This window comes from Kogia breviceps, chromosome 6, assembly GCF_026419965.1.
Source record: "Kogia breviceps isolate mKogBre1 chromosome 6, mKogBre1 haplotype 1, whole genome shotgun sequence".
Classification (NCBI taxonomy): Eukaryota; Metazoa; Chordata; class Mammalia; order Artiodactyla; family Physeteridae; genus Kogia; species Kogia breviceps.
In genome coordinates, this window is record NC_081315.1 from 110,429,654 (window position 1) to 110,453,831 (window position 24,178).

At 42.7% G+C, this 24,178-nt stretch overlaps 1 protein-coding gene across 1 annotated transcript in view; it reads left to right on the forward strand.

Moving 5' to 3' along the window:
• SLC2A9 (solute carrier family 2 member 9) overlaps window positions 1-15,866 on the forward strand; it is a 213,318-nt gene extending 197,452 nt beyond the window's left edge. Inside the window, exon 12 of the mRNA XM_067036386.1 lies at window positions 14,150-15,866. Coding sequence (XP_066892487.1) covers window positions 14,150-14,227 — 78 coding nt within the window. The 3' untranslated portion in view covers window positions 14,228-15,866. The remainder of the gene's footprint in view (window positions 1-14,149) is intronic.
• Window positions 15,867-24,178: the final 8,312 nt, after the last annotated feature.

Sequence of the window (24,178 nt, forward strand, 5' to 3'; positions counted from 1 at the left end):
TCCAGGAGCCTGGGGACACAGGCTCTAGTGCTTTGCTGAAAGGTACTAACCATTTACAGCACCCTGTATCCATTCCTGGACCCTAAAGGAATCTACTCAAATTAACAGACCTCCTGTCCTAATTCTTGCTGAAGTCTTAGAGATTAGGTCCTGGTCTTACTATTTTACCTATTCTTTCATCTCCAAGCCATGGAGGTTGACATTTTTTCTTTTCAAGTTCACTGAAAGAAAAGTAACTCATCCAGCTTCTGGCTCTGGTTAAGATGAAATAAGCACATTCCACCCCTTTCGCTGATTATAGCTAAAAACCCTGGATATAATATGTAATACAAATATACAAGAACTCTCAAAATAAATTATAGCAGGCAAATTGACAAGGGAAATCAAAACTTGAAGAACAACCAATACGGCAGTGAGAATTTTGCATTTCTTCCTCCCATATCTCTTGGCTTATACCGCTGAACAGACAATTTCCAGAACTGCCCAATAAGCACCGGCAGAAAAAGCTCTAAGAGAAATCCTCCCTATCTGGCCAGAGGGACAGAAGTGGTAACTGGCCATGTGGGGAAAAGAATACAGTAGGTATGAAAGAGTCACCTTTAAAAGTGTAAAAATCTCTCCCTTTTTTTTTTTTTGGCCCTGAGACACCAGCCGTGAAGCTGAACTCCTAGGATTGTGGCAGCAGTGGTAGCTACATAGACACCAAAAATCTAAGAAAAGTAATCTTCTCTCTGATAATAGGAACTGGCGAAATGGGCCTCTGTGGTCTGAAGATTATGGGGGAATGCCAGGTATGTATTTTTTACTTTTTTTTTCTATCAATGTTTTGCCCCAGATGCAAACCCATTTGTGAAGCTTAACACAATGGGAAGGCTATATCCTTGCATTTCTAGCCAAAATACCAGAAGTGACAACTGGAAACTGGAGATTATTGGGGAAATCACAGTGAGGAGCCAGCTGAAGAAAGGGATGCTCTGAATCTATGTATGAACTCCTGGGCTCACCCCTGAGCACCATATCAGGGAACTGACCAGAAGCAATGTAGAAAAATCTTTGAGAAGTGAACTACAAGTTAGACCACCACATGGGTCCAGACTAACCCCTGGGTGGTATACACACAGGGCAGACCCAGATAGCGCTGCAAAAACTTTGAAAATTAAACTGAAAATGGAAATACTGTCCACAGAATGTGGGTCAGGACTTGCAGTCTGAACATAACTAGGTTGATTGCCTGCTTTTAAAAAATTGTCCAGAAAGCTTTAATAGGACACAGAGCTTCATAGTATAATATTCAAAATGCCCAAGATATAATTTAAAATTACTTGACATATGAAGAGCTAGGAAAACCTCAGCAACACTCAAGGGAAATAACAATCAACAGATGCCAACCCCAAATGACCCCGATTTTTTTTTACATCTGTATTGGAGTATAATTGCTTTACAATGGTGTGTTAATTTCTGCTGTATAACAAAGTGAATCAGCTATACAAATACATATATCCCCATATCCCCTCCCTCTTGTGTCTCCCTCCCACTCTCCCTATCCCATCCCTCTAGGTGGAATGACCCCAATTTTACGGCTCCTTTAAAGTAATTATTATAGTCCTGCTCTGTGAAGTAAGGGAAAACACTGTTAAAATCAATGGAAAGATAGTTCTCAGCAAAGAAATTAAAACTATTTCTAAAAACTGAAAATTTAGAACTGAAAAACACAATAACTGAAATGTAAAATTAACTTTAGAGCATTAGTAACAGAATGGAGATGACAGAAGAAAAGATCAGTGAACTTAAAAACAGATCAATAGAAATTACTCAGTCTGAACAATGGGGGGAAAAGAGTGAAAGAATGAACAATACCAAGTAATGGCAAGTATGTGGGGCATTTGGAACTCCCCTGCATCACTGGTGGGAACTATAAACAGGAACAGCCTCTCTAGAATGGTGATCAAAGAAAACACCTAAAGCATGTTTCCTAATATTGAGCTTGTGAGCTGAACGTGTGCACCAAGCCCAAGCTTCTCACCAACCCCCACCCCACACAGACTGACACATTCTCTCTCCCACCTACTCATGGGGCCAGGGCATTCACGCATGGAGGGACAGAGAGTGTGTAGGTCATGTGGCAAGTCAATTCCTGATACAGAGAAAACAGTGACACTGATAAAGATCCCCTCCTTGACCAAACTTTAGTCAGTCTCCTCTGAGCACTCTTCTTGACTAGACCTTGTCCTTGGCCTGCAGATCCCAGTTTTAGCAAGAATCCTGCTAAGCCAGTTTAATGAGAATACCCCAATCTTTGATATCTAATCAAGGTCCTCTTCTCCCATCTTTCATATCCAATCAAGTTCCTCTTTTCCCTGCTTTTGTTACCTAACCAAGTCCATCTTAGTAATTTCCATCCACTGACTCCCTCACCCAGCCCATTGGCTATAAATCCCTAGCTGCCCCCATTTTATTCAAGTTGAGCTCAATCTCTCTCCCCTATTTAACAGTCTTAACCGCTATTGCGATAGTCTTGAATAATGTTTTCCTTGCCTACTTAACTCCATCTGGTGCAATTTTCCTTTGGCAATACTCACAGCTTTAAACCCATATATTTAATCCAATCAGAAAAGTTGAACCAGACTTCCCGTTGGTGCAGTGGTTAAGAATCTGCCTGCCAATGCAGGAGACACAGGTTCAAGTCCTGGCCCTGGAAGATCCCACATGCTGCAGAGCAGCTAAGTCCTTGCACCACAACTACTGAAGCCTGTGATCTAGAGACCGTGAGCCACAACTACTGAGCCCGCATGCCACAACTACTGAAGCCCACGCGCCTAGAGCCTGTGCTCCGCAACAAGAAAAGCCACCGCAATGAGAAGCCCATGCATGGCAACAAAGAGTAGCCCCTGCTTGCTGCAGCTAGAGAAAGCCCATGCCAGCAACAAAGACCCAATGCAGCCAAAAAATAATTAATTAATTATTTTTTAAAAAAGAAAAGTTGAACCAGTGAATGTCAGATTCTCCATTTCCCCAAGAAAACCAGTTCTCCTCACTTGGGGGAAGAGTGAGTAAAAAGGGCAGAAAAGTTCCTGTTTAAGATAGTGGCTGGGGCTTCCCTGGTGGCGCAGTGGTTGAGAGTCCGCCTGCTGATGCAGGGGACACGGGTTCGTGCCCTGGTCTGTGAGGATCCCACATGCCGCGGAGCGGCTGGGCCCGTGAGCCATGGCCGCTGGGCCTGCGCGTCCGGAGCCTGTGCTCCGCAGCGGGAGAGGCCACAACAGTGAGAGGCCCGCGTACCGCAAAAAAAAAAAAAAAAGATAGTGGCTGGCCCATACACAGGGCCAGATGGAGATGAAAATCTTACAGAGGATAACTTCTCAGTACAGCTAGAGTCATTCAAGATACAGCTTCCATCTTTGGAGTGAAGACAGGAAAGGGAACTCAAGGTTCTGGGCCTCTGACAATGAGGTGGCAAGTGGATCTATAATTCTCAACTCCAAATGGCCAGGCAGTTTGGGAAACTTTATAAGTAATTCAGCACTGGAAGGCTGCCCTGCAAAAAAATCCCTAGCCAGGTATTCATTGGTCAATCCACCAGTCAATCACCAGCAAGCAAGGAAGGTGAGGCAAAGTCAGTGATTGGCCAGACTTGGGTTCCCTCAGCAGAAATTGACTCTGCTCTCCCAGCACTGGCTAGACCTATGGGCCCTTGAGAGATTAGGGAGCTGAAATTATCAAGAAGCACAGGACTTAGTGGGAAAAAAATCTCCCCAGTTTTTATTTTCTAGTGAGACTGAGGTAGAGGTGTTTGCACAGAGCATTAGGGATGTTTTCCTTATAACGAAGGTTCACTCATTTAGAAACAGGTCACAGGGTGGGCATTCCATCCTAAACATTTATAGTCACAAGGGTACATGTACTTGAAGGGATTATGTAAGTGAGTGAATGTGTCTGTGTCTGTTTTAAACACATGAAACATTCCTCTTATGTTATTGCATATGTTCACCTGCTCTGGGCATTATCAACTGGTGCTTATCTAGAAAAATGAAGAACTGCTCCGAGAGAGAGGGGGCCGTGTCTGTTTGACTCTACACTGTATCCAGATAGCATAGTATCTGGCACACAGCATGTGCACAATAAATATTGGTTGAACGAATAAATGAATGAATGGGTAGTGTAGTAGACAGAAAAATAGCCCCCAAAGATACCCAGGGCCTAATCCCCAGAACCTGTGAATATGTTACCTTGCATGGCAAAAGAGACTTTGCTGATGTGAATAAGTTACAGAGCTTGAGATGGGGGAATTAGGCAAATCCAATGTGATCACAATGGTCCTTATAAGAGGGAGGCAGGGCTTCCCTGGTTGTGCAGTGGTTGAGAGTCCGCCTGCCAATGCAGGGGACGCGGGTTTGTGCCCCGGTCCGGGAGGATCCCACATGGCGCGGAGCGGCTGGGCCCGTGGGCTGTGGCCGCTGGGCCTACGTGTCTGGAGCCTCTGCTCCGCGATGGGAGAGGCCACAACAGTGAGAGGCCAGCATACCTCAAAAAAATAATAATAATAATAGGGAGGCAGGAGGGTCAGAGTCAGAGAAGGAGATGTGATGGCAGAAGCAGAGAGTGGAGAAAGACAAAGAAAGAGAGTGGGTGGGAGAGATTTGAAGATGCTACACTGTTGGCCTTGAAGATGGAGGAATGAATCCTGAGCCAAGGAATGCAGGTACCTCTAGAAACTAGAAAAGGAAAGGAAACTGATTCACCCCTACAGACTCCAAAAGGAATTCAGCCTTGCCAACATACTGATTTTATAATTTCTGACTTCCAGAACTAAAAGACAATACATATGTGTTGTACTAAGGCACTAAGTTTGCAGTGATTTGTTACAGCAGCAATAGGAAACTAATACAGTTAGTCCAGAGCAGTTGTCTCCACAGTGACATATGAATAAGCAGAGTACAAGACAATTCATTGGGATCTAAGGAGAAAATATTATAAAGGATTTATATTCATCTTTCTTCTTGAAGTAAATATTACTGGACTTATTTTACACAGTTCAAACACCATCCCTGACCCAGACTGGCCATTACTTAGATTACATGTCTTGGCTGCTTCTCCTCGCAGATATTTTGAAGAACTTCTCTCTTCCTCTTCTCAGAATTTCATGATTCCTGATTTTTAATGTAGCACATGTAACCCTTCTGTCTATTTCTGTTACATAGAAGGCACCAGAAAAGTTGTGTTTATTGGAAGGAGGAGCAAATGAAAGAGTATAAATGTAGTGACAGGAGCACTGGCCACCCGCCTAGACCATGATGTTGAAGGTCACACCCGAAGGATACAGGGCAGTGAGCAGTAAGAATCCTAGGTCTGGACTTCATGGAGCAGAGCTGCTATAACAGCCCTGAACTGTCTAGCAATAACCTTTGCTTGCGAGAGTCAAAACTTCTTTCTTGTTTAAGCTACTCTTATTTGGGGTTTCTCTTCCTCATGACTAAATCTAAACTCAATTCATACGGGTCATGACAGGAAATAGTCCAAGGCAAATGAGAATATATGAAGCAAATCTAATCATTTAGACACTCAGCAAGGTGTTTCTCTAGGGCACAGGTGCCTCCGGGTTAAAGGAGCATGAATTTATATTCATGCTGTGTAGTTACTGCAGCTACACTGTAGTCTTGGAGCTGTCTGTGGTGCTGACCTGGGTTTTCTGCCTAAGAATACTAATTTCTCTTCTTTACAAGTTTGCAAAATACTTTCACATTATTGCTTATGACGCTGGTGGTAACTTGTGAAGTAAATTTTAATGGATTCATTTCATTTGATCCAAACTCTGTTCTTCCAGCTCCAAGCCCAGCCAAGTTTAGTTTTCCTGTCACTGCACTACAGGATCTCAGAAATTTGGCCCCAGCCCCTTGTCTCCAGGAGACATGGCTGGGACCGTGACTCTGACATACATCCCTACCTGTGTGTACCATACATGTATATTCACCCCTTCTGCTCTGACTGCCTGACACGTACTGATCTGTGGTAGATTGTAGCATTAACAGCTCCGATGAATCATGCTTCCTGGTGTGCATGATTATGTAATCCCCTTGTGTAATCCCCTACTGCTTTGCATCTGGACTTGGCCATGCAACTTTCTTTGGCCACTGAGCCATCAGAAAATGTGATATGAGCAGAAACTTGATGAGCACGTGTGCTCCAGCTCTCTCCCTCTTAGAGTGCTAATATCATCATGTGTGGAAGCCCAATCTAGCCTCCCTCCTTGAGGATGAAAAGCCATATAAAGGGAGAGGCCCAGCCGTATCCACTGTTCCAGCTAAGCCCAGATCCGGTGACCCTCCAGCTGAATGTGGCCGTATGAATGAGTCCAAGAAAAAATAGCCGAAGAACCACCCAACCAATTCACAGAATCACCAGAAATGAATTAAAATTATCGTTGCTTCAAACTGCCAAGTTTGGGCATTGTTTGTTAAATGCAATCAATAACTGATACAGATCCATTATTTTGGTTACATTTTCTTATTATTCACTGAGTTATTTAGTACTGCTTATAGCCCAGACCCCCAAACAATACCAGAATTAACATTCTCTGGAGTAATGTCTCACATCCCTCTCCCAAACATTACCTATACATCTTTCCTAGGTAATGGGGATTTAAAAAATGGATAAAACCAACCTTCAAGAGAAGAAAAATTAGGGAAGACAAACCACTGATAATTAGCACAGGTCTGGTGGTCTCTCTTCATAGAATGACTTTCTCCTTATCTTCCCCTGGGGAAATTCTATTCATCCTTAAAGACTATCCTGCCTCTAGAACTCTTTCTGTGTTTCCCGAGTCTTGGCTGGGTTCTTTCCCTTTGACTCCCACAAAAGCCCCTGTTCACCTTCACTGAGGGATTTATCACTACATTAGAATTGTGGTGATCTTTTTTTACTTGAATATCTCCTCAGCTAGACTCTGAGAGCCCACAAGAAGATGATTGATTCATCTCAGGACCCCATATTCTTGGTAAGTACTCATTATATATTGACTGAACAAATAAATGCCATGACATAGATATGAAGAGGATGTGATGGGAGCCCTGAGGACACAATGGCTGTAGCTTGGGGTGATTAGGACAGATGTTTCTGAGTGAAAGCATGTGAGCTGCATCTCAGAAGAGGATTAGGATTTCATCAGACTGAGAAGCGAGGAGAAGGGGGGAGGAATTTGAGACAAAAGGGTCAGTGGCATGGAAATAAACAAGTAAATGGCATATTCAGAGAATAGAAAACTGTCGGTGTGGCCAAACATGGTGTGTATGAGGATAAGACTAGGAGATGAGGCTGATCGCTGGTTTTGGTCTGGACTGAAAAATCATGACTGCGGCATCAACCTCGATTCCTAAATATGCCTGGGACCAAGCCCTCCCCAGGAGCTTCCATCTATGGCTGGACCTAGGTCTATGCAGAAAACACCCTATTCTGATACTACTTCTTAATTGAATAAATGATGAAACTCAGGGAGGTCAGATGGTCATTATCAGACTTCTCATTTTCTCCCACTGAACTTTCATTAGCTGGTTGTGCGCCCCAAAGGATGGAGGCTGCATTGAGTGACAGGGACTCAGCAGCTGCTCACAGGTTTAGACATTTGCTGCAATTTACACTAAGATGTGGATGTAATTATCCTTATCAGAATCACTTCCCCAGGCAAATTTGTACATTAAGTAAATTTCCTCTCATTAAATCATAGCATTTGGGGACTGCAGTTTGTCTCAGCCAAGAACTAGAGCTTGGAAGTAATAAAGGCAAAGGGAAAAAAAAAAAAAAACTTGGTTTCTCAGCAGGAAGTGTAGGTGGTGAAGACAGAGACAGTATTTCGGAAGTGTGTTGGAAGCCCAGACCTCCAGCAGTTCCAGGATTATATGCCTCCTGAATCTCGAGCAGGCACGTCTAGGCTACTCACTGCCCCACTATTTGGCAAACTGAGAATGTTGCATTCCAAGTAAGATTTAGAAGTAGAAAAGAACATCTAAATGAAGGTATTTTCAGTGATGGGATCAGATGCTTCAGAAATGAGCTTCAAGTTTCATCCCCTGAGTAAAAATAAAAATAAAAATTTTTATGCTGGAACGACGTTAGGTATTTTCACACACATGATCCATTTGGTTCTCACAACAAAACTGTGGGGTAGGTTATGCACATAACCTCCATTTCTCCACATAACGTCCATTTCTTTTTCTTGGAATTTAACACAATTCTAATTAAATAGCCTAAAGTGGAGATTGGGGACACCAGATGTGTCAAATGTAAGATGGTTACTGCTAAATCCCTAGCAGTAACCATAGTCCCTTGCCCGTAGTAAGCGATCAATAGAGAGCTGGTGAATGAACAAACTAATTGGGAATGAGATTTTTTTTTAATTAAGGAATTTTGACTGATAGAGGAACTAACTTTAAAGATATTGGAAGTCACCAGGCCAATAAAATTTGGCTGAAACCTAACTGCATATATTAACACACCCACCCAACAAATGTGTATCACTTAGGGCTCCTTACGTTGCAGGTGGCAGAATCCTAACTCATACTAACTTAAAAATTAAAGAAGGAAGTTTTTCTTTGGCTCAACTAGTAAGGCAGCCAGCTTAAGTCTTGGCTGGATTCAGGGGTTCAAATAATATCATTCGTGGTTCCAACTCTATCATCTCTCCTTTCTGCTGGTCTCTACCTGGCTTTCTCTTCTTGAGTTTCTCAGTATAGCAGCCTCCTGTAGCCCCAGCCTTGCCTCTGGGTGTGGGGTAAGGACTGTCTCAGAAAGCACAAGAAGGAAATTTCTGGGGTGATAACGATGTTCCAGGTGTATGTTTTTCAACACTCAGGAAATATATACTTAATATATATATATTTCATTGTAGATCAATTTCCCACCAAGAGAAAAACTGTAAGCAAAGAACTGATCTCTAGTTAATAATGAGCATGCTGAAGAATTTAGACTTACATGTACTGAGTCTGCCGTTTACTCTAAAATGCATCAAAACTAGGTGGATCAACAGATGTATAGAGGGATAGATAAATGAATATATATGTGGTAAAGCAAGGATCATAACATGTTAATGGAAAATCAAGGTCGTGTATATCAGGTGTTCACTGTAACATTTTTTCAGCTTTGTAGAGGGACAAGAATTAAGCAGAAAATAGATGCCCATTAAATATTTGTTGAATGAATAAATGAGTATGTAACTTGAAAATAAAACTCATCTAGACATTCCTTCTGCATCTACCTACGTGAAAGCATCCCTCTGTGATGAGGACAGGGCAGTGGTGCACATAGAGTCCAGCACCAAGAGGGAAAACCTTGTGACTGACAGGGTCTTGGTGCTCCGGCCAGGTTTCAGGCCTGAGCCTCTGAGGTGGGAGAGCCGAGCTCAGGACACTGGACAACCAGAGACCTCCCAGCTCCATGTAATATCAATTGGCGAGAGCTCTCCCAGAGGTCTCCATTTCAAAGCTAAGACCCAGCTCAACTCAATGACCAGCAAGCTCCAGTGCTGGACACCCCAGACCAAACAAGTAGCAAGACAGGAGCACAGGCTCACCCATTAGCAGAGAGGCTGCATAAAATCATAATAAGTTCACAGACACCCCAAAACACACCACTGGACACAGTCCTGCCTACCAGAAAGATAAGATCCAGCCTCATCCACCAGAGCACAGGCACCAGTCCCCTCCACAAGGAAGCCTACACAAACCACTGAATCAACCTTACCTACTGGGGGAAGACACCAAAAATGACAGGAATTATGAACCTGCAGCCCGCAAAAAGGAAACCCCAAACACAGTAAGTTAAACAAAATGAGAAGACAGATAAATACACAGGAGATAAAGGAGCAAGGTAAAAATCCACCAGACCAAACAAATGAAGAGGAAATAGGTAGTCTACCTAAAATAGAATTCAGAGTAGTGATAGTAAAGATGATCCAAAATCTTGGAAATAGAATGGAGAAAATACAAGAAATGTTTAACAAGGACCTAGAAGAAATAAGGAGCAAACAAACAATGATGAACAACACAATAAATGAAATTTAAAATTCTCTAGAAGGAAGCAATAGCAGAATAACTGAGGCAGAAGAACGGGTAAGTGACCTGGAAGATAAAATAGTGGAAATTACTACCACAGAGAAGAATAAAGAAAAAAGAATGAAAAGAATTGAGGACATTCTCAGAGACCTCTGGGACAACATTAAACGCACCAAAATTCGAATTATAGGGGTCCCAGAAAAAGAAGAGAAAAAGAAAGGGACTGAAAAAATATTTGAAGAGATTAGAGTTGAAAACTTCCCTAATATGGGAAAGCAAATAGTCAATCAAGTCCAGGAAGCTCAGAGTCCCATACAGGATAAATCCAAGGAGAAACACGCCAAGGAACATATTAGTCAAACTATCAAAAATTAAATACAAAGAAAAAATATTAAAGGCAGCAAGGGAAAAGCAACAAATAACATGCAAAGGAATCCCCATAAGGTTAACAGAGATCTGTCAGCAGAAACTCTGCAAGCCAGAAGGAAGTGGCATGATATATTTAAACTGATGAAAGGGAAAAACCTACAACCAAGATTACTCTACCCAGCAAGGATCTCATTCAGATTCGATGGAGAAATTAAAACCTTTACAGACAAGCAAAAGCTAAGAGAATTCAGCACCACCAAACCAGCTTTATAACAAATGCTAAAGGAACTTCTCTAGGCATGAAACACAAGAGAAGGAAAAGATGTACAATAACAAACCCAAAACAATTAAGAAAATAGTAATAGGAAATACATATCAATAATTACCTTAAATGTAAATGGATTAAATGCTCCAACCAAAAGACATTCACTGGCTGAATGGATACAAAAACAAGACCTGTATATATGCTGTCTACAAGAGACCCACTTCAGACCTAGGGACATATACAGACTGAAAGTGGGGGGATGGAAAAAGATATTCCATGCAAATGGAAATCAAAAGAAAGACAGAATAACAATTCTCATATCAGACAAAATAGACTTTAAAATAAAGACTATTACAAGAGACACAGAAGGACACTACATAATGATCAAGGGATCAATCCAGGAAGAAGGTATAACAGTTGTAAATATTTATGCACTCAACATAGGAGCCCCTTAATACATAAGGCAGATGCTAACAGCCATAAAAGGGGAAATCGACAGTAACACAATCATAGTAGGGGACTTTAACACCTCACTTTCACCAATGGACAGATCATCCAAAATGAAAATAAATAAGGACACACAAGCTTTAAATGACACATTAAACAAGATAGACTTAATTGATAATTATAGGACATTCCATCCAAAGACCATAGAATACACTTTCTTCTCAAGTGCTCATGGAACATTCTCCAGGATAGATCATAGCTTGGGTCACAAATCAAGCCCTGATAAATTTAAGAAATGTGAAATCATATCAAGTATCTTTTCTGAACACAACGCTATGAGACTAGATATCAATTACAGGAAAAAACTGTAAAAAATACAAACACATGGAGGCTAAACAGTACATTACTAAATAACCAAGAGATCACTGAAAAAATCAAAGAGGAAATCAGAAAATACCTAGAAACAAATGACAATGAAAACACGATGACCCAAAACCTATGGGATGCAGCAAAAGCAGTTCTAATAGAGATATTTATGGCAATATAATCCTACCTCAAGAAACAAGAAAAATCTCAAATAAACAATCTAACCTTACACCTAAAGCAACTGGAGAAAGAAGAACAAAAAAACCCAAAGCTATTGGAAGGAAAGAAATCATAAAGATCAGATCATAAATAAATGAAAAAGAAATGAAGGAAACAATAGCAAAGATCAATAAACTAAAAGCCGGTTCTTTGAGAAGATAAACAAAATTGATAAACCATTAACCAGACTCAAAAGAAAAAAAGGGAGAAGATTCAAATCAACAGAATTAGAAATGAAAAAAGGAGAAGTAACAACTGACACTGCAAAAATACAAAGGATCATGAGAGATTACTACAAGCAACTCTATGCCAATAAAATGGACAACCTGGAAGAAGTGGACAAATTCTTCGAAAAGCACAACCTTCTGAGGCTGAACCAGGAAGAAATAGACAATATAAACAGACAAATCACAAGCACTGAAATTGAAACTGTGATTAAAAATCTCCCAACAAACAACAGCTCAGGACCAGATGGCTTCACAGGTGAATTCTATCAAACATTTAGAGAAGAGCTAACACCTATCCCTCTCAAACTCTTCCAAAATATAGCAGAGGGAGGAACACCCCCAAACTCATTCTACGAAGCCACCATCACACGGATGCCAAAACCAGACAAAGACGTCACACACAAAAAAAAAGAGTACAGGCCAATATCACTGATAAACATAGATGCAAAAAACCTCAACAAAATACTAGCAAACAGAATCCAACAGCACATTAAAAGGATCATACACCATGATCAAGGAGGGTTTATCCCAGGAATGCAGGTATTCTTCAATATATGCAAAACAATCAATGTGATATGCCATAATTGAAGGATAAAAACCATATGATCATCTCAGTAGATGCAGAAAATGCTTTTGACAAAATTCAACAGCCACTTATGATAAAAAACTCTCCAGAAAGTAGGCATAGAGGGAACCTGCCTCAACATAATAAAGGCCATATATGAAAAACCCACAGCCAACATTGTTCTCAGTGGTGAAAAACTGAAACCTTTTTCACTAAGATCAGGAACAAGACAAGGATGCCCACTCTCATCACTATTATTCAACATAGTTTTGGAAGTTTTAGCCACAGCAATCAGAGAAGAAAAAGAAATAAAAGGAATCCAAATCAGAAAAGAAGAAGTAAAACTGTCAGTGTTTGCTGACATGATACTATACGTAGAAAATCCTAAAGATGCTACCAGAAAACTACTAGAGCTAATCAATGAATTTGATAAAGTAGCAGTGAGCTTCAGACACTAATAGTGATTCTATGGGGCAAGTGATTGCCCTCAAGTGATTCTATGGGGCAAAGAGGATTGAAGACTACTGGTAGACCCAGAATGGCAAATGCTTAGCACTTATCACACAACCTCCACCTCCCCAGCCCCAGACAGACATCATTAGTCAATCAGGCACCTCTTTTCCATTGATTGGAATGCAGCCTTGGTATCTTTCTCATCACAGGACTTTGGGCAGCCACTACCAATGAATTCAAATTGATGTGTGAGCTAAACTATAGTTGCAATTTCTGACAAGCAGTATTGGACATGCTTTCCCAATTCTTGAAATTATCAGAGGTGTGGAAAGATAGGACCTCCTACATGCTGAGCAGACCCAACCTGATATAGACAACTGAGGTCTAACTGCCCATTGTTAAAAGGCATTGGAAGAGCACAGAATAGGGACCAAAATGCAGAGAGACTTTACAACCGAATCTGATGAGAATTCGTTTCAGAACCTCAAGATGTTCAGCTCAGAGGAGAACCGTGGGGCAATATGTATGAAGGCGTGACCCTCTGTCTGAATCCCGCCAAGGAGTGTGTAAGTCCCCAAGGGGGGACTCGCCAGGAGGTAGACTATGGCTCCATCTGTGGAGAACCCTCTTTATGAACATCCTCTCTTCAAATCCTACTTCTGTCACTTACTGGAAGTGTGAACTTACACAAATCAATGAACCTCTCTGAGCTTTCTTTTCCTCTTCTTTCAAATGAAAGTAATGGCACTTACTTCACAAGAATATTGCAACCATGGCATGAAAAGATGGATATAAAACATCTGGCATAGAGTATGTGGTCAGCAAATGCTAGGTGTCACCATTCTGTCACTGTTGGTGGAGTGCCAGTTCCCCAGAGATAGTCTTAGAAGAGAATAGAAAAGAATCCTCTGGGCCCAGCACTACGTTAACATCCTACAATATCTTAACATCCTGGGACACATGCATCCCCAGGCCCCAACTTGGGAATGTCAAAATGGCATCTCCTTAACCATGTCAAAGCAAAAGTCTGATGGCTCTGCCCTGCTTGTGAACGGGGTTCCTCATGTTCCCTGTAACTCCTTCCCCAAAGTGACCTAGAGCTCCAGGCGTTCCTTATGAGCTCAAGAACATTCTCCTCTTAGATCTCCCCTGGCCTCCTTATCAAGTTTGACATCTTGTCCTGTTTCTTCTGTTCCAGGTGCGGCCAACTCTGGTTTGCTGTTCCATCCTATCCATCTCCTGGATCTTGGCCCTGAGCTCTTGGTCCCCACACTAACCCTGAAATGGAGCACAGAACTATTACCTGGACACAAGAGGTCCTGCTCTGCGCTCTCAGGTGTAATGAACACAGTCACAGAACTGTAGTTTTCTGATTCTCACTGTGTGCATGGCTTTACACATTCCACCTGCACCATATCACACAACCCTGCCAATAAACTATAAGGTAAGTCCAGTTACTATTCCCATTTTAATAAGAAAAAAAGAAAGAAAGAAAAACCTTGGCAGTTAACTTAATCTCGTTGACTTCCAGTTCTCATGAAGTAAGACATTAGAAAGTCAGGATCTGAAATCAAGGTGATGATTTTAAAATACGTCCAAAAGTAGCAGAATGAACCTATGGGACTTATATGTACATAGCTAGATACAGAAATATATATGGATCCTTATGAAAATGTGCATATGCACATATGAATATATATATATATATATATTTCCCAGCTCTGTCCTTTAAGAGGACCTAGCAGCAATGTCACCTCAGTAGCAATAACACCCCAGCACCTGGATCTTGGTTTCTAAATACGATTCTCCAATAATAAGGAACCAAATCTCCCTGGAGAAATGGCTGATTCCAGGGCTCAGGCAGGGAATATACAAGAATATCTTGTGCCAAAATATAGCAAACTCTGCTCAAAGGATAATAAAGCATAACAAAAGGACACAGGAGCCAACTTGAAAGGGCTCCTGATGGCCAAATCTGGGACAATTTAAACCTCACAATAAATATGGAGAGTAAAGGATTATAGCCTACTGGAAAAATACTAGGAATCCAAGAGCCTACATTGGTGTAAATAAGTAAATAAATTCCTCAACTTACAATTTTAAAAAAAGGTGGAATTTTAAAAAAAAACAAAACACCATTTGGCAACCATGATAAGAATTGATTCAGGGAAGAATCATTATTTGTAGATGCTAAAACCAATGGGTGAAATTCTGAGTAATAATGGGATATTTTTATAGTCTCAAAGTATCTCTCCAAAGGATACTTATCAGTTACACAGGGGAAAATAGTCACTATGTAGTAGACACTGCCACAATCCTATGATCAGAGTTTATGTTGCTAGTGTGAGATTAACTGACAGCATGTGCCTCAGACACGATGTCCTGGGAGGAACTCAGCATCCATCACTTCTGTGGTGCTTCTGCCCGAAGTGTATATCACAATCTACTTAGGAGGAAACACCAGACAAACGCAAATTTAGGGACGTTCTACCAAGTGACTGGCTGGGTGTTCTTCCTAAAACTCAAAGTCATGAAAGACAAAGAGGCTGGAAGTGCTTCCGAGTAAAGAAGGGCTAAAGAGATACAGCAGTAAATGCAACACAGATCTTGGCTTGTTTTATTATAAAAAGCATTACCATGAAATCTGAATAAGGTCTGTAGATTAGATAAGAAAATTCCTTGTTTTTAGGAAATACGCTCTGAAGAGTTCAGGGGTAAATTGGCATCATGTCTTATATGGTTCAGAAAAGAAAAAAAGGAAGAGAGAGAGGAACAAAGCAAGTAACAATAAGATATTAATTTGGGGGGACCTGGATCAAGGGTAATTAGAAATTCTTTTGTAATATTTTGTACCCTTTCTGTAAGTCTGAAATTGCGTCAGAATAATGTTTTCAATAAAACATAACATGTAAGACATCTCTCCTGCAAACTCCTTGACACATCCCACCAAGCGGTGAAGTCTAATTCCGCCCCCTTGCATAAGGTCCGACCTTGGGGATTCAGTTCTAAGAAACAGAGTACGGTTCATGGAGGCAAGGTCACCAAAGGAGACTCAGGATCCACGTGGCTCTCCGCATGCTGAGGGCACGCCTGTGAGCTCTGAGCCACCAGGTACAAAGTCCACCTCCCCTGAAGCCACCATGCTAGACAGACCATGTGGGAGACCCCCTAGAGAGGGCAATGCCCGAGGTGCCCCTGCTGTTCCATAGGTTGCCATGTCCTGTCTCACCAACCAGGCCATGAAACTTCCCCAAAGTGGGGGACAGAGCGTTCCTGCCCTTACCCAGAGACAGGAATAGGGTAAGGAGGGTGAGATGCAAAGTTTAAGGAAGTGCTCACTGCTCACGGGTTGTCACATGCTCCTTCCGTGTAGTTAGAAAGGAGAAAAGGAAAGGAAAAAGAACCACACGAAAGTAATCTCAGTGTTACACGAACTCATTTAATCCTCACCCAGAACTTTGGGGTTAAGTTACCCATTTCTCAGGCAAAGAAACTGAAGCTAGGAGAGGTGCTCAAATTCAGACAATCAAGAAAGGGAAAGCTAAAAGTTGAACGCAAGGCTGTGGCGCTTCAAAGCCTAGGTAGTGTGGCTTTGCGACAGGCAGCTGGGATGTGGAGTTAGGGCCTCTCAGGGCCAAATAATTCTTTGTGGTGGGAGGCTGTCCTGTGCACCGTAGGAAGTTTAGCAGCATCCCTGGCAGCTGTTAGATGGCAGTGACCTCAGGTGGCCTCAGCCTGCAGCGGCTTGAAACATGATTTCAGTTCCCGGCCAGAAATTGAAGTCAGGCTGCGGCAGCGAGCGCGCCGAATCCTAGCCACTAGACCAGTGGCCAGTGACAAGGCCCTGGCCTGTCGGCTCTGTAGAAATGAATTTCCACAAAGAGACAGAAAGTAGTGAAACAGGTAAAGTGTTTATTAGGAGGAAAAAGGATACATGTGAGTAGACACACAGTCAGGCTCAGTGTCTCGCCCTTGTAGTAGTTTGAATCGCTTCTGTGGGGCATTTCTTCCAGGTTTCCTCTGCCCAGTCATCTTGCTTTCCCTAGCTCTGAGTCCGTATTTGGTATAACTCAGGGTCCTTCCCATGTGCACGTGCGTCTCTTAGCCAAGATGGATTCTAGCAAAGAGGCCTACGGTTAAGCTGACATCACCTACTATGGGATGCCACCCCCCCCCTTTTTGGCCCCCGCGGAGCCTTTCTGCGCATGTGTAGCCTTGAGGGTCTCCCTGACCTCGAGAATGAGAAATACGTGGTGTCTTTATCTCTTCTCTGAGCAGGGCTCAGCTCCTCTTGCTCCAACTATTATCTTCATCTTGGAGTCTCTGTCCACAGGGGACCGACTCCAGCTACTCAGCCTGGGCCCATCTATCTCCTGCCTTAGCGGGAGCACCTCACACCTAATTGTGGCCACCAAAATATGTCTCCAGACACGGCCAAATGTCCCCTGGGAGAGAAAATTGTCTCCGTTGAGAAGCACAGGCCTAGGTAAAAACCCTGGTTCCACCACTTACTAGTCATCTAACCTTGGAAAACCAACTTATTCTCTCTGTGCCTCAGTGTTCTCATCTGTGAAATGGAAAAATAGTAGTACGTGCGGTTAATGTGAGGATCAAACAGGGATTAGGAAAGTACCTGGCCAAATGATGGGCTCCTTTTTTCACTGCTGCCTCCCCTCCAAACACAAAGGAGCACCCAGGGCAGGGACACGATGGACATCAGCTCACACAAGCATATGGGAATGCATCAGTTAACCAGCTAATGAGCAGGTGAACGAGGAGTATTCTGCTCCAGGCATCAGTGCGTTTGCTGATTGCCACGCCTCAGCAGCCCCTCTCACCACCTCAGGGCGGATAAGGAAGACGCAATGGGCAGGCTCTCCGGTTCAAGTCCAGCTTGGCCACTCACCAGCTATGTGACCCGGGGCTCGTTACTTAGCTTCCTAATGCCTTCATTTCCCCATCTGCAAAATGGGGGTAACAACAGTGCCTGCCTTGCAGGGTTGCAAGGATTAAATGAATCCGTACACGCGCAGCCCGGGCACAGAATGAGTCTCCACAGTGCCTGCCGTTGCTGTTGGCATTAACCCTCCACAGCCCCGCAGCCACACCGGCCACCCTCCTCTCTCCCAGCGTGCCCCACACAGCCCCGCGTCCAGGCCTCTGCACTGGCCACCCCCTCTGTCCGGAGCACTCCTCCCCCTGGACGCTGGCGTCGCCCTGAGCCTTCCTTCTCCATCTGTGCCTCTCTTCTTCATGCCTCTTGCTTGACTGCCCTAAATCAAATGGCAGCCACATCACTCCACTCACTCTGTTTTATTTTGCATCACATCAGTATCACTGCCTGACATGACATTTCAGAGTTTGGATAGCATAATACACGACAGTGCGGTACAGTATCATAGAGTTGGTTTGCTGTCTCTCTCCCACTAAAATATAAGTTCCCAGACCTCAGAGTAATTAATTGGTAACTATATTCCTAGAAGAGTGCCTAGCACGTAGTAGGTATAAAAAATTATAATGAATGATGAGTGATATTTTGCAGAAGGCATTCCCCAAATCCTCACATCACCCGTGTTTCCTAACACAGAAATTATTTGAACTGGGGCCGAGAACAATGTTTGCCACCAAAAAAATTTTCTTGTAACAACCTGTCTTTTAGAATAGAAGAGTTGCATTTTGGAGATGTTTCAGATCAATTAGAGTTTCTGAAACTATGTTCCCTGCAACTGTGATCTCCAAAGAGAGAGTAATAAGGAATTGTACCAAACAGGTATTCACAAGATCAATGACGTAGGAAAACAATGCAGAATTCTCTCCTGCTTGGGGAGTCAGGATGCACAGGAAAAGTTCTAAAAAGCCCTGTAGAAAACAGATATTGTACCTGGGTTTGCTGAATTTATTTCACCCTAGACCGTATCCACTAATATTTGCATCATGAAATACGATTTGGAAAACTGTGCTCTAGTATAAGTCTTTCAATTTACAGAGGCAGACAGAAAGTGAGACCCAGAGAGGTGAGTTGACTCATTCGAGGTCACACAGCTATCTCCTGAATCTCAGAGCAGGGCGCTTTTCACTGCTCCTGATGTTTCCCTAATGGTCCACTTAGCAATCAGCTCACAAGAGGTAAAAATGGAACACTAGACCTCAGATTCCCATATCAATCTGACTAAATCATATATGAAAACTAATGTATCAAATATGATTCGCTTTCAATCTCACCATACCAGAAAGTCAGTTATTCATTCAGCAGCTGTTTATTAAACATTATGTGCCAGGCACTGCACATTTTGCAGTGAGCAAGACCTGGTTGTTCAGGAGACTGACAATAAAATTATCCCTAAAGAGACCAAAATTGATTGAACTATCCTTGAGAAGCCTGCTTCAAAGTAGGGACCTGTACGAAATTACATATTCACATTTCATTTGCTCCCATCAACAATCTTATTTGTGTCTGCATTCCCCAAACCAACACAATGAGTGGGTGCTTGACAAATCTTTGTTGGTGGAGGAATAATAAAAGGGGGGGCTCTGTGCCCACCACTCTGACACTAATGGACAATTCAATCAGCAAAGGTACACACGAGCTCAGCACACGGTTTTGCATTGGTTTTCCAGATAGTTCTGACTCCCTGAATTTCATCCATTCATTCATCCAGCAAGCATTTATTAAGGACCTACTATGTGGGAGACGGAGGGGAGGCTGGATGGGGTATACAAGTCATAGCCAGGGTAGGTTTGTATAGTGATTATTTAAAACTTCCAGCAAAAGGCAGTAAATTATATTGAGAAAGGGGCATCTTTTTCTAATTAACACAAAATTGATGTTTGAGCCGGGCTCAAACGTAACTACGTCCCGGGCTCTGCCCTAAGCTGGGGGATACAAGAAGAATCAAATATACATTCCTGTCCTCCTGGGGCTTACATTCCCAACGAAGGAGGAGGTGGAGGAGAAGGAAGAAGGAGGGGAAGGGGAAAAGGGAGAGGGAAGGGGAAGAGGAAAAGGAAGAGGAAAGAGAGAGAGTGTGTGAGAGAGAATGACACCTTTGAGCCTCTACCCTGGTCTTTGCAGTTACAAAAGCCTTTTGCTGACACATATCTGAGTTGAGTTTCAGTTGTCACCTATGACTGAAAAAACCCTGCCCAGAGCAGGGAATAAACAAGGTTCAATGGTGACCTGAGAACAGGGGAATGAACTGCCCGTTTGGGCGGGCAGCACGGGGAAGGGCAGCACGGAAGAGAGGACACTCAAGCTGGAGGGTTGAACGGAGTCCACCAGCATTCGGGGGTTGGAAAGGCATTCCTAGCAGAGGGAACAGCATGTGCAAAGGCTCAGAGGCATGAAGCTCCGTGTGTGAAAGGACAGATTTCAGAACTCCAAGACGCTTTCCTCTGTTATCCAAAATATCAGGTTTCTCATCATTTGTGGAAACTGAGAGTTTTCTCTCTATCCATAAGACCTTGGGCAAGCAAAGTAAATTAATATGCTGCCAGGGTGCTACAGCCCTCGTCTCTTCCATCTTCACAGGGAGCAGTCTGCCTGGTAGGGATGATGGTTTTGTGTAAGCAGTGGCTGCCCTCTCTCACCCAAGCTCTTTCCCACATACTTCAAAAGAGCTGGTTAACAACCGAAAACCAAAGAGTCTCTTGGGTCAGCCTCAGAACCCAGCCACGTCTGCACAGACTCTAACCAACTAAGCAGCTAATAAATTCCTTCTCCTATTTTATCCCCGCTAGAGACCTGCTCTCAGAGGATGACAGCAAGTAAGTGATCCTCTCACACTTTTGGCTCCTGCAAAATTGTATTAAGAGGATTTCCTTAGAACATTTTAGCACAAAGGGGGTTTCCCTAATCCGGTTAGCAAATAGTCCTCTATTTAAATTCATTGATCCTTCTTTTTCTGAAGATATATTTTAAATTGGATTCACTTCGCTGAGACAAATGGCTAACTCAATGGGCCAACAGCCAGGATTTTGCTGCTGCCGCCGCCACCACCACTACCACCACCGCCACTGATGATATCAAAAGAGTCAACTCTGTTTTACACCAAGATGGGCTTAGTTCCTTGGCTATAGGATACACCCAGGCTGTCAATATACTCAGCTCGGCTCAGCGGAGCCCAGGCAGAAAGGTAGAAATGAAACATCAGCCTCCATCCCTGAGGCTGGAGAAGCCCCCTCAAGCACACATCCACTGATGGTGACCTGGAGGCCTCTTCAAACCCAAAGGCTGGTCCCCAGGCCCCCACCCCTCTCCCAACTCAGAAACACGGGAAGCTGAAAGCAGCCATTTCTGGCAGGAAAAAATAGCTATCCCAGAAGTTAGCATATTCACGTAGATAGAGGATGGAAGAGGGGTGTGAAGGTCAGACCGTCCCATGTTCAAATCCCTCTTCTCTGACTTACTAGCTGTGGGACCCTGAGCAAGTTACTTAACTTCTCTGAGCCTCAGTTTCCTCATCTTTAAAATGGTAACACTAATACTTACTATGCAGAAATACTATCAATAAACAATATGCTGTACTTAGGAAATGGTAAGCCCCTGTATTAGTCAGGTTTTGTTGCCATAATGCTGTGTAACAAACAGCCCCAGGATCTCAGTGGCTTAAGATAATGAACTTTTATTTGTCGCTAATGGTCTGTGGTCAGCTGGGGAAGCTTTGCCCCGAACTGTGGGTCAGGTTCAGTTTGCTTCTCCACTCTCTCATTCCCAGGCCACTGATACCCCTGGGGCTTGCCTTCTCGGGATGCAGGGTGGGACCCAAGAGGGTTGCCCCAGCCATGCACATACTTGGAGCTTCTGGTTGGATGGAGCATATGTTAACTCAACTCATGCACCCAGGACCAAAGCAGGTCAGTGGGCGAGCAAGAACTATGCCCTGTCCACAGGGAAGCCACGGCAATGTGAGGAGGCCAGGAACAATTGTGAGCAGATAATATCAGCCACACTTATACGTGGAATCTAAAATATGGCACAAATGAACTTATCTACGAAACAGAAATAGGCTCACAGATATAGAGAACAGACTTGTGGTTGCCAAGGGGGAGTGGAGGGGAGGGAGGGATGCACTGGGAGTTTGAGGTTAGTAGATGCAAACTATTACACATAGAATGGATAAACAAGATCCTGCTCTATAGCACAGGAAACTATATTCAATCTCCTGGGATAAACCATAATGGAAAAGAATATGAAAAAGAATGTATATATGTGTATAACTGAGTCACTTTACTGTACAGCAGAAATTAACACAATATTGTAAATCAACTATACTTCAATAAAAAATTTTAAAATTTAAAAAAGAAGAAAAGAAAATCACATCTTATAACCATAATAGTAATAATTGATTTAGACAAGAATCATCACTAAGTAAAAGTTTGGAGAGGAACAGGATATTTGCATGGTCTCAAAGCACCTCCAATCATTTATTTATTAATTACAAAGAGAAAAAATGGTAACTTCACTGCTGAGAAACCTTAATGAGGTGAAGAAAGTTAACACCCCCAGGAATGGGACAAACAGACATCAAGTGGCCCTCAATGTGATCACCAAGGACACAGCATCTTTATGTAGCATCCTTGCTCCCTGAGGAAACAGCAGACAAATCCACATTGGGGACCTTGAACACCTGACCTGAACTCTTCAGAAGTATCAATGTCACAACAGACAAAGAAGGGCCAAGGGACTGTTCCAGATTAAAGAAGACCGTGGAAGCATGCCAGGGATCGGGAGAGACCCTTTAAAAGATGTTATTGTGACAGTTGGCAAAACACTACATTAGACAATCATTGACAAGTAGACCATTGACAATCAACAATTATTGACAATTAGGACAGTTGTACGGCAGCAACCTTAAATTTCCTGAATTTGATCACTGGACCTCCCTTGTTCTTAGAGAATACCTGCTGAAATGTTTAAGGGAAAAGGAGCCAGACGCCTAAACTAAACTTCACATGCCCCAGGAGAGGATCCATAACAGATCACATCAGATCAGGCCATATATGCAGTAGAGACATGGTCAAGAACAACTGGTGCATCTGGGTAAAGGGTAAACGGAAGTTCTTTGTCTTACTACTCTTCTGTAAGCTTGAAATGATTTCAAAATTTAAAAAGTTCTATGGAAGCAACCTAAACATCCATCAACAGATGAATGGATAAAGAAGATGTGGTATGTATACACAATGGAATATTACTCAGCCGTAAAAAAGAATGAAATTATGCCATTTGTAGCAACATGGAGGGACCTAGAGATTATCATACTAAGTGAAGTAAATCAGACAGAGAAAGACAAGTATCATATGATATCACTTATATGTGGAATCTAAAAAAAATGATACAAATGAACTTATTTACAAAACAGAAATAGACCCACATAGAAAACAAACTTACTACCAAAGGGGAAAGGGAGTGGGGGAGGGATAAATTGGGAATTGGGGTTTAACAGATACACACTACTATCTATAAAATAGATAAACAACAAGGACCTACTGAATAGCACAAGGAACTGTATTTGATATTTTATAACCTATAATGGAAAATAATCTGAAAAAGAATATATATATGTATGTATGTAGGTAGGTATAACTGAATCACTTTGCTGTATACCTGAAACACTGTAAATCAACTATACTTCAATTAAATTTTTTTTTTCGGTATGCGGGCCTCTCACTGTTGTGGCCTCTCCCGTTGCAGAGCACAGGCTCCAGACGCGCAGGCTCAGCGGCCATGGCTCACGGGCCCAGCCGCTCTGCGGCATGTGGGATCCTCCCGGACCAGGGCACGAACCCGTGTCCCCTGCATCGGCAGGCGGACTCTCAACCACTGCGCCACCAGGGAAGACCCAATTAAATTTTTAATTAATTAATTGTTTTTTAAAGAAATTTTAAATAAATATATTGATTAAGGGTGCTATCAGCTGTGCATAACAGAAAGCCTGACTATTCATGGTTTATGCACTAAAGACACATACATAACAGGAAATTCAGAGGGAGCCGGCAAGGGCTGGTGCAAAAGCTCAGTGATACAACTGAGGACCCAGAATCTTTTCATCTTTTCATCCAAACGCTCCACCTTCTCAACGCTGTGGCTTTGTGCCCTTGGAGCCTCATGGTCACAGGATGGCTGTTACAGCTTTAGGCATCATGTGACCAAGTTCAAACTCCAGGAGAAAAATGGGGGGAGACTATGTCAGGGGGACTTTTCTTGATGTGTCTCTCACCTGTCACCAGT